Source organism: Geospiza fortis, unplaced genomic scaffold, assembly GCF_000277835.1.
Source record: "Geospiza fortis unplaced genomic scaffold, GeoFor_1.0 scaffold180, whole genome shotgun sequence".
NCBI classification, from domain to species: Eukaryota; Metazoa; Chordata; class Aves; order Passeriformes; family Thraupidae; genus Geospiza; species Geospiza fortis.
The window spans coordinates 1,553,131-1,565,120 of record NW_005054452.1 but is presented as its reverse complement, the minus strand read 5'-3'; the positions used below and the strand labels follow the sequence as shown (position 1 = coordinate 1,565,120).

The 11,990-nt window shown below is 43.9% G+C and overlaps 1 protein-coding gene across 1 annotated transcript in view; it reads right to left on the bottom strand.

Annotated features, from left to right (window-relative positions):
- The window catches only part of PTPRA (protein tyrosine phosphatase receptor type A), a 97,447-nt gene that overhangs the window by 59,036 nt on the left and 26,421 nt on the right, over window positions 1-11,990 (bottom strand). Inside the window, 1 exon segment of the mRNA XM_005427753.2 lies at window positions 7,815-7,886. Within this exon segment, the coding sequence (XP_005427810.2) occupies window positions 7,815-7,826 (12 nt within the window). The 5' untranslated portion in view covers window positions 7,827-7,886.

The window sequence follows — 11,990 nt, the reverse complement described above, 5'->3', positions numbered from 1 at the left end:
GACCCTTCACAGTGTTCTTGGTCACCACCTGTAATTTTGAGCTCATCTTTGGGACGAAGGCAGGGAGATGCTGAACATCCCAAAAATCCCAGAATTTCCACACACTTGAGTTCTCTTATATGGATTAAAACACCAACACAGCGTGAATCCTGACCAACCTCTCTCCTGAAAAACCCAACTCAGCTTCCACATTACTCCACCACCTTTCTGCTGCTTAATCCCTTCAGCCATTTCCCCCTCCTGCAGAGCTCTCACCTCCTCACAAGTTTCCTCTGCAAGGAGGAACCTTAAATGACAAAACCCAGATGGATGCAGCTGCAGAGACCTCCCTGCTCAGTCCCACCTGTACCTCAGAAGCTCAGATCTCTGTTTAGATGCCATAACATCCAATAATTTTGGGAAGAAACAGCAACATTTCATCCTCTAAACCAGTTTCTCTCAAATACAAAGTTTTTTGCAAGATCGTGCAAAAGGTCTTGTTCACATGATCTTGTTGATTTAGCAAGCTGGTCTGGTGGATTTAGCTAGCACATGGCAAGGGGTTGGATGAAATGGTTTTTAAGATCTCTTTCAACCCAGAACATTTTATGGTTCTGTGATTCTTATGACTTCTCTTCCCCCTTGTACAAGACTGGAAGCAGCCCATACTGATATTTTTTCTTTGTTTGCTTTTTTATTTTATTTTTTTTCATTAAGGACCAGGTCTAGTTGAATTTTGAACCCAAAAACTTCCTCTAGAGCAACAGCAGCTTGACCTTGTGCTTCCTCAGCAGCTCAGATGTCACTTTAGGTGCCATAACATCCACTCGTTTTGGGGGAGAAACAGCAACATTTCATCCTCTAAACCAGTTTGTCTCAAATACAAAGTTTTTCACAAAACCATGGTCTTGTTCACATGATCTTGTTGATTTAGTATGCTGGTCTAGTCGATTTAGCCAGCACATTGGCAGGGGGTTGGAATTAAATGGTTTTTAAGACCTCTTTCAACCCAGAACATTTTATGATTCTTACAAATTCTCCACCCCCTTGCACAAAACTGGAAGCAGCTCATACTAATATTTTTTGTTTGCTTGCTTTTTAGGTTTTTTGGGTTGGCTTTTTCTGTTTTTTTTTTTTTTTTTTAATTATGGACCAAGTCTAGTTGAATTTTGAACCCAAAGCCTTCCTCTAGAGCAACAGCAGCTTGACCTTGTGCTTCCTCAGAAGATCAGATGTCACTTTAGGTGCCATAACATCCACTCATTTTGGGGAGAAACAGCAACATTTCATCCTCTAAACCAGTTTGTCTCAAATACAAAGTTTTTCACAAAACCATGGTCTTGTTCACATGATCTTGTTGATTTAGCAAGCTGGTCTAGTGGAAGGTGTCCGTGCACATGGCAAGGGGTTGGATGAAATGGTTTTTAAGATCTCTTTCAACCCAGAACATTTTATGGTTCTTATGAATTCTCTACCCCTTGCACAAAACTGGAAGCAGCTCATACTAATATTTTTTGTTTGCTTGCTTTTATTTATTTATTTTTTAAATTTTTTTATTAAATGACCAGGTCTAGTTGAATTTTGAACCTACAAACTTCCTCTAGAGCGACAGCAGCTTGACCTTGTGCTTCCTCAAAGCTGAGCCCAAGGTTAAGACCTGAGGTTGCCAAGAATGAGCTGAGTGAGGTGCAGCCAAGCTGGGCACCTTCCATGGGGGAAAAAGAGCCATGAAGAGGCAAAACACAGCTTTATTGTAGCATAAACTCCATTTATATTTGAAATGTTTCACTTTAAAGAGCTTCTCCCCTCCCTCCAGCTCTGCAAAGAGAGAATTGCTCAGCAAGGCACACAAACCACATCAAATGGAAGCAGAACCTGGCCAGGCAGCTCAGACACAATCCCCACCTCACAATATGCTCTCTGCAGCAGCAAAGTTGTAGATTACAGTATTTCCTTCCCCAAATATTGTACATTTTATACATTTCACCTGGTACAGCACCCACTTCCTGCACTACAGCTTACACTGGGTAAGAGAGGACAGGAGAGGAAGGGAGAAGATCTTGTATATAGATGGGCACCTAAAAAATGCATTAAAAATCGAGTTTGGGCATTAAATTCCCTCAGCAATGGTCAACCAAATAAAGCTGTCCTCCTCCTCAACCTCCTCCTCCTCCAGAGCACCCTTCCAAGCCATTTTATAATTATAAAATTATAATTTACCTCCTTGCCCAGGCGAGCTCAGCCCTTGGCTCCACAGGTACCAACTGTGCCCTCTCTCACCCGAGGGTTGTTGTATTTTGACAAAGCTCAGAGAAACTGGTGGAGTTTGTAAGAAAAAATTCACATTTTGTGTCAGAGCTGGAGGATTTACGCATCAAAAGCTTGTCTGGCTTCTCCCCACCTGCAGCTTTTACCTGCTGCCAGGTATCACTTCCCATGAAATGCACCCACCTTAGGCCACCACAGCTAAAAAATTCCTTTTAGAACCCTGGATGCTGAGAATTTTAGATTTTCCGTGTTGAAAGAACCTCAAGAAAACACTACATTTGACCTAAAGCCATAGAGAAAGCTTCCAAAATTAATTAATAACACTAACACTATTCAAACACTAGTTTGAATAGAAATGTGTACTATCACATAGCAGAAAACTTAAGAGTTGAAAGTTTTAAAATATAATAATATATATAAAGCTAAAATAGAAGTTTTAAAGCAGTAATTGGTGCTTCTTCTTCATAAATTTAAGCAATATTTTATAATTAAACAAAAAAGTCCACATTACAAGACGTAAGTAATTATTAAGTTAAAAGTAAAAATCATTTAAGTGTAATTTCTTAATGAAATAGTTTTTCCTTTAAAAACATTATAAAGATAAATACAAAATCGTTTTATTATTTGTTAGCAATATACTATAGAACTCACAACTTGTAAGATTGTCATATAAATAAAAATTAATAAAAATCTGAATCCAAACACAAAACACCATCAATACATTTAATCCCAACCCTAACTTCAAAAAAGAAAAAAAAAAAGAAAAAAATAAGAAAAGAAAAAAAATCAACGGATCCCAGCCCTGGGAAATACACAAAATAATTAATTTTTCCAGCCTGCCTTATCTCCCTGTGGACATCCACATACAAAAATCCCCAACCCAGATATCTGCCTGCCCTCAGAATGACTCTGTGTGAAAAGGGAACTGACCAAGCACAGGCAGTTCTGCACCACATCCATGTGATTAATGCATCACAATCCATCCAGTTGGAGCTGTGAGGGGTCCACATGCCCCTTGCCAAATTCCTGTGTAATTTTTCATTCTTTCTTCTTCATCATTGCATAATCCAGGGCAGATTTGTACAGCAGTGTTAAAGGAAATTTGCTGGTGCAGAGAGAGGAAAACACCGGTGACGGTGCCAGGCTGCCAGGGGATTTCCATGCTTTGCTCTTGGAAAGGCCTGATAAGATGGATATATTTGTTTTAGATTTCAGCAAGGAACCTCAAGGATTTGGACTACAAAAATCCTCAAATAATATCAGAGAACTGAGTTCTGGAGAAGGAGGCAGGAGAAGTTAATGGTGCTAGCACTGACCTGGCTGATCTCACTGCTGTGTCTGGCTGGGCAAACGTGTTCCTGAAACCTCCTTGTGGTGTTGGGGCAACACAGTGCAATTCAATTGGGTGTAATTCCAGAATTTCATGGATTTTGGTTTGTATCAGCTGGGACCAGATGTTCTCCTCTGGCCCCTCCACCTCCAGTACTGTGGTAAAAATGTCACCAAAGCAGCTGCACTTGTGTTTTACCAACAAACCCAAAGCACATCTGACTGAATTCCCTCTTCTTTTCTGTTGGAAGGGATCTTAAAGACAATTTAGTTCCATGCTGCTGCCATGGACAGAGACATTTTCTACTAAACCAGGTTGCTCCAAATTCCATCCAACCTTCAGCACTTTGATGGATGGTGCAGCCAATCTGCCCAAAATGAAGGATCTATTTTACTGAAAATGTGAATCAACTCAACCCACCCACTGGACCAAACACAATCAAAGCAGGGATCTGTCTGGAGACATGAACATGAAAAAGATTTGCTCCTATAGGTGCAGGCCCACCAGTGTCAGCAGCAGCTGGGCTTAGCTGCAATTAACTAAATTAGCATGGCTTGATCTCAGTGGAGACAAGTTGTTGAGGAAGCCCTCAAACTTAGCAAGCAAACACAACTAAAAACCTAAACTGACTGCAGCTGCAACCCTCCTGAAAGCTGAACCTGTGGTTGCTACACCCTGGCAACGTTTTTATAAGACAACCACCCCTTTGGTGCAGTTTCCCATCTGTTCAGGCAACAGGTACATCAGTTGCTGGTTTCGGTTTTTCAGGACTGAATTTCAATAAAAATCGCAGTCTCAGAAGGATGTGAGAGCAGTTGATGTCTGTGCGCTGATAGTTATGCCTCATTAACATAAAAATGAGGTTTTCCTAATCACCTGCAAGAGGCAACCTGCTTGCAGAAACAAGCTACTGGGAAAAAAAAATAAATCCCTCCTCAGGGAGGCAGTTGTCAGAAATAAGGAGGGTGGATGTGTTTATTTATACCCAGCAGCTCCAGGTAGGGGCTGCAGGTCCTGACACGCTGCCTGGAGTGGTTTCTGCAGGAGTTTTCTCCTTCCTGTCCCCATTCCACGCTCAGCTCCAACCACCCAGTGCTTGAGGTGTGTGCTGGGAATGAGGGTTTGCAGTCTCTGTAAATCCCAGGGTGTTTTTTAGGCCAGGTCAGCTCACCTCAGCAGGATCAAATTTCATGTAGAAGTTTGAAGTCTCACAGGAAAGAAGTGGGGAGAAGTGCCAGTGGGATTTAGGAGCACCAATCACTTGTGATTTCTGGTCTCTGGGCAAACTCTGTATTTCCAAAACGTGCTCCAAGGATCAGCCTGCACATCAGCAAGTCCCAAAATGTGACAGCAATCTTTAAAGGGTTCACAAGCACTGCAGCTGGTGGTGGCTTTGACCAAAACTGCAAATCCAAGTGGGGGAAAAACCACTTTGGCCAATCCGAGCAGAATCCACCAGGATGAAGCAGAGCGGGGCTGGGATGAGTCCTGACCCACCACCTCCTGTCATCTCACGAAGTTTGGTCACAATTGCACGTGCCTGAGGAGAAGATGAAGCTGTGGCACTTTTTTGAGGAGCAATCCTTGAGGGAGAAGCTGTGGGACCGTGCTGGAGGTTACTCCTGGAGGGGAGCACCAGCAGCACCACGGTGATAAACGAACTTTCAAGTTACTGAGAGAACAAACACCAGAGGAAGGAGCCAACCACAATTACTGACTTATCTCTCAGGAAAGACATTTCAGTTATTGTGGCTAGCACCGAAAACAACAGCTCGGGGAACTGGTGGAGGAAACCACACGTGTCGAGCTCTTCTGCAAATCCAGGGCACCCCAGCGTGGCTCCCACCTCCTCAAAAACTGCTGGCAACACAGCTGGAGGAGGATATGGATGGTGCAGAGGTTGTGGATGGCTTTGGATGGGTTTTGTTGAAATAAGATCTGTGGTTTTAGTGCTCCCCCTCTCAAAAACGCGGCACTGGTGTCAAGGGAGGGTCCCCTCCACATCCTGATGGTTTCTGCCCTTTTGAGCAGCTCTGGCAGAGTTTTGCACACTCAGATACAGCTCCACACAGTGCCACATCTCCATCACACTGAGCACCTTGCTCTGATTGCTTTCAGGACACACTGGTGCTCTTCCCAACCCAGGACCTCACAAATGGTGGGACCACGGATCCACTGATGCTCCACCATTGCTCACACCTGCCCCTGATGCTCTGGGGGCAGAAGTTCCCCCCAGTTTTCCCCATCAAAGTCAATTTTTCAGAAAATAAATATATTGCACGAAGTATTGTAAATGAACATCCACTCACACCTGCCCCTGATGCTCTGGGGGCAGAATTTCCCCCCGTTTTCCTCATCAAAGTCAATTTTTCAGAAAATAAATACATTACACAAAGTATGGTAGATGAACATCCCAATAAGGTATTTGCCTTAACCTTTTCTACTCTCTACAAAAAGGAACTAAGAGAATTGCAAGCAAATTTTTTAATGCCATCAGATTTAGTCAAATTTAGTGAGGACACCAGATTTAGCATCAATGTAGAATTCAGAATTACATTAAAAAAACTTGATTTAGTATGTGAAACCTGAAGTCACCCAAAATTCCAGTAATTCTTTCCTTGCTCTTTTTATTCCTGTAAGACACCATAATTTTAAATATTGGATAATTGGAGTCTGCAGCTTGAAGGTTTCTCCAAAACACCAGCTCTTTTTGGAGTTAGACTGATGTCACTGTAGCTCATTTGCTTAATTAGTGATTTACAGAAAGATCTCTTTAGGAGAAGGGGGAAACCTTTCAAATGAAAAGCTCCAAGTGCAGAATCAAGACACCATCCCCAATGACTGTTTACTCCCATCTTGTACATAATTTTGGGCCACACTACATCAATCAGCAGCTGAGACTGATGCTATTACACCTCCTAAATAAAAAGTGAACTCTGCAAGAGGCCAAGCACCGCTGAGTTTTTCTTAACAGGAGGATGTTGCTTTTACAAAATCGTGCTGGGATGAGAAGTCAGCCCACAGAATAAACACACAAATCCCAACGCTGCTGCACAGCCCTGGAGGAGTTTTCCCCTTATTTCAGCACTTTGTTTTTATCACTGCAGCCTTCCTTCCCCCAAGCACTTGGCTTTTGCCGATCACTGCACCCCGGCACACAAATCCTCCTCCAAAGGGGTGCTGGGGTACCATGGAGCACAGGGAGAGAGGGTTTGCACACATGTGCACGTTGCAAGGAACAATAATTCATGCAAATCCCTGCTCCAAGCAAATTCCACAGCAGTGCATCTTATCACAAGCCAAACAAAAAGCAGGAATAGGCTGGAGAACGGTAAAGCCTCCTTCAAAGAATTTGCTCTTGTTGCAGCTTGAATTTCCCCCTCTCCTTCCAACAGCTCTCTGCTGACACCAAAAACCTAGCAGCCATGAACTGAACCCACTAATCAGAAGTAAAAACCCAAATTGTGAGAGGAAGCAAAGCCTCTGTTCCAGTAGATATTTGGGAGTCTCTGTGGTGACCCTCTTTGCTTCAGGAAGAGGAGGCAGAGACCAGCAGTGACCATCTCACCCTCCTGATGATGCCTCCAAGCACAACCACCACAGCAGAAACAACCCAGCAAGGCAAGAATTCAGGTGTAAAAGCAGCACAAAAACTACTTATAAATCCATTTAACTCTGCTCACATTTGTATTTTCTTCTCCAAGTTTGTACAACAGTTTACTGCTTTTAAATCAGGGATTTTCCTCTGTTTCATCCATCAAGAACTGAGCGCTCTCTTGCCACATTTGGAGATAGACCAGCTTTCCACAGACGCTCAAGATGATGAAAATAAACGAATAAAATATATCTTTAGTTCAAGTTCTCTTCTTTTTTTTCTGAGATTGCAAGTTAGAACCTGAATTCCAACCCAACCACTGGGTTTCAGCAGAACAAAAAAATCCCTGTGCTGAGTGCTCTCAAATAAGAGTCATGTCCCTTCCAACTCTGCACCAACAGAGACCTTATTATCCTTTGGGGGAGGAAGTCAGATTTTTTCCACTTAGTTACGTTCCCAGGTAGTTCTTAAATAAGATTTCCCTTCCATCTGTGTTTAAAGGGACACTTTAGCACAAGTTGGCCATAGAGCCATGGTTGTGTACTGAACCCCAAAATAGACCAATGGCCACTGGCCAGCACCATTTTATTGCAAGGACAGGACAAATGAGAAGATGCCAAAATTAACAGCACCTCTTCCTACCTTAATTATCATCAGTCAATCGTCCACCTGCATTTCATTAGGAGCCCATAAAGGTTCTTCCAGTGCTGCCCCCTGGAAACAAACAAACAAAAAAAAAGCTTTTAGAACCAAAGAAGACAAATACAGCAATATCTTAGGCCAACAACATTTTTACTGCTGCCAGCAAGGCAATTCCACTCCATTTTACCAGATGCAAAATGCAATTTTTTATTATTGCTCAAGCTATGGACACACTTGAAAAAATGAAAGTAATTTCTAAGTACAGAAAGCAAAATTGGGAGTTTCCAGGGTTAAAAGTGCTCTTGGGAAGAGGTGGCAGGAGGGAATTACAGAGCAGCAGCAGTTACAGATGAAGGGACTCTGATATTCCCAGCTTGGCCTGATAGATGCACTGCTGTTTGGGAAAAAGCAAATAAAGTGTAGGAGGGTCCAGAGCTAGAGGAAATAGATAATTGCTATTGTAGTGAGGGCTCTTCTGAGGGTGTATTTCCCCAGAGAGAAGTAGTTTGGGCATTGGGAAAAGCAGTTCTGTGTGTTCATTTCCTCCCAACCCAAGGGAAGGGGACAGAAAGCCACATGGAGGTCACCAGGATTTCTGGTGGCCACATACCCATGGGACAGCCACCAGCCCAAACCTCTCTGGATACAGACTCTGGCTGTAGGATCAAGTGTGATCCTATAAGGAACAGGCTGGAGACCTGCAGGGATGTTTGTGATGTCCTCACACTTGCACAAACCACCTCCCTCCCCACCAGCTCAGGTTTGGGTTCCTGGCTCCATCAGCACAGCCACACCATGGGGCTCACAGCTCAGCTGCCATGTCCACACTGCTCCTGGCTGTTCCCCACTTTTACAGGAACAGCCAAGTTGTTTCCACTCCCTGCATCTCAGTTCCCCTTCCCAAAATATTTTTTACCCACATCAGCTTTGAGGCAGCAGCAGCAGCAGGGCTCCTTGCAGGATTCTGCAGAGCCAACCCTCAACTAATCCCATCTTCAAAGCTGCTGCTCTAAAGCACAGAATTAGAGACCTGAGGCACTTGTAGATTTTGAGTTGAGTACATTTAAACCAAATTAATTTATTTTTTTTTCCTATCGACATCTTTCCTGGCCAGCCTTGGGCAGGATGTGACCCAGCCATCTGCTCTGTCAGTGCCAGGAGCTGTGGAGCTCAGACATAATCCCTGGGTGATCTCCTCATTGTTTTCCATCCTGCTCAAGTGTTGACTCGAGCACTTGTTCAATTAGACAAGCCTCAGCACTGCAATCAGATGGGCTCACAGGGCTGATTTTCTGCCTCCACTGAGAAGAAAAAAAATCTGATTTAGTTCTACGTGAATGTGATAGAACTGGGAGCTTCAAAGCAACGAGACCTGGAAATCATGTCTGCTCTGAAGTCTGCCAGAATTGCTGCTTAACCCGAGCAGACCACCAGCAACTTCCATTGTAAGAGAAGCTGTGAGACAGAGCAGATTAAAAGACATCGGATCTGCCAGGGAGGAGGAGAGCTGGGTTATTTTCCTGATACTTCTTTTTTAAGGGAACTGGAGAACAGCCAAGGCATCTGCTCTAAATGAGTGACCCCAGATGTGCCAGACTCGTTGGTATTCCCACATCCCACTTGCATTTTCTTCCTTATGATCCAGTGTTTCCCAACACCTCCCAGAGCTGCTGTCCTGGGCTAGAGGGGTCTGAGGGCTGTAAGAATTCAGTCCAGCCTTCAGGCTGTCCTCTCCTTCCTGTGCAGAGGGGGTGAAGCCCTGCCATCCTTTGGTTAGCTCCATGCATTTCAACAAAGCAGTCAATTTTATGGGACCCAGTCAGGAAGTTGGCATAAGCAAATGTGCTGTCAATATTTTCATGGCAAATTTAATTCCTTCATTCACAAGGCTGCCAGATTCCAAACACAGCTTTGGATGGTGCTAAATGAAAGAGAATCACTGAATTATGGGATGGTTTGGGTCAGAAAGGACCTCTGGACATGATCAAGTCCAGTGATCTTCTACCACTACTCCAGGTTGCTCCAAACCCGTCCAATCTGGCTTTGGACATTTCCAGGGATGGGAAGTCCACAATCTCTCTGGGTAACCTGTGCCAGGGCTCATCACCCTCAAACCAAGGATTTCTTCCTAATATCCCATCTAAATCTACTCTTCTACAGCTTAAGCTCATTTCCCCATATCCCATCACTCCATGCTCTTGTCCAAAGTCCCTCTCCAGCTCTGTTTTATCCTCTCTAGGTGCTGGAAGGTCTCCCCAAAGCCTCCTCTTCTCCAGCTCCCCTGTTGCTGCTCTCAGAGTTCAAAGGGAATCAGCAATGAAGCTGAATTTTCCCAAAGCTCTTTGCAAGACAAGGACAGCACCTCCTGCAAGAGGAGTGTACACAAAAACCAGCAAATGCAAAGGCTGGAGAGGAACACAAGAGAGCTCATAAATGCCAATGGCACGTGTGTGAGCTGGCTGTGCCTTCAGAGGGCTGTAAAAAGGGATCAGTGGCAGGAGCAGAGGGGAATTTGGGATGTGTGACTTGCAGTGAGCCACAGCCCTCACTCCTTGTGACAGGTACAGAGCACAGCGAGGCACTTGAGTAGGAGAGTAAACACATCTCATGTTGTACACTCCCAGGAGCGTCTTATATCCACATCTGTTCTTAGAAATTACTCACTGCCCTCAGAAACCAGCTTCTGTGCAGAGAGGAAGTGTGACTGCCAAGGAGCAAGTGTGGCACAGAGCTGTGTCCCCCATTTGGCTCCTGCAGCCCCACACAATCCTTTCCACTCCTCTGCCTTCTCCCGACCCCAGTGGGCCATGATGTGGCAGCAGTGAAATCCTCTTGCCAGATAATCCTCCCAAAATCTGCATCTGGAGGATCTGGTGGCATCAGAGTGTGGAAAGCCATCCCTGCAACCCACTGACTTCAGGAATACCATAATAATTCAGAATTATTATTTCTATACCATTTGTATGTATTTGGATGAAAACAATTTAACCTGCTGTTACAGCACACCAATGGCAAGGAAGACATGCCAGATACAGGAAGGAACTTTCATTCTCTACCACGAAAATTCAGTTTTCTAATCCTGGCAGCACTGGGAAATTCAACACTGACCTGACCCAGGTATTTCTGACAATCAAAAGTTGATTCAGAAAGAGATTCCAGTTATGAAAAAGACCATTGAACTCAAGGTCATGTGTCTTCCAGGCTGGTTAGAATAATGGAATATCCTGAGCTGGAAGGGATGCATCAAAATCACTGAGTCCAACTCCTAACCCTGTGCAGAACACCCCAAGGATCCCACCCTGTGCCTGAGAGAGCTGCCCAAAAACTTCCCCAACTCAGACAGGCATGGTGCTGTGACCAACCTGTCCTGGTTTTGGCTGGGAGAGAGTTAATTTTTGGGATGGAGTTAATTTTCTTCCCAGTAGCTGGTAGAGTGTTTCAGATTTAGGATGGGAGTATTGGTTAGCTCCGTGCATTTAAACAAAGAGGTAAATTTTATGGGATCCAGTCAGGAAGTTGGCATAAGCAAATGTGCTGTCAATATTTTCATGGTCAATTTATTCCTTCATTCATAAGGCTGACAGATTCCAAGCACAGCTTTGGATGGTGCTAAGTGCAGGAAAATCACAGAATTTCACAGGTGATGGAGACCATGACAGATCAATAGGAACAAGATGATCTTTAAGATCCCTTCCAACCCAAACCAGTTTGTGATTCTATGGAAACAAAATCACCTATTTCTTTTATTAAAATGAGGAATACAAGGTTATAGTCTGAGAGGGGTTTTTTGGAAGAACCCTGCTGAGAAAATGCTCTGGGAATTCAGATGACGACAGCAGTTTTGTTATTTGGGAATATTAATGGTATAAAATACAAAAATGGTTACAACACACAAAAATGCTCAAGATCAGGGGTTGGCAAAGGTGGCCCACAGTTCCAGAGTCCCCCATCCCTTATTAAAATAATTAAAATAACAGGAAGGCAGGTATTATTTGTTGGCTAGACAGCCCCAAATGCCACTGCCTGTTAATCCACCTGAAACCCAAGTGTATCAAGGCAAATTAAAGCTGCCTTTAATCCATGCAAATCTCAGCCCAGGAATCCTTTATTCTCTTACCTCCTGCCATGAGTTTAGCCCTGCCCTGCACCCCATTCATGCTGCCAGAGCAAAACAAC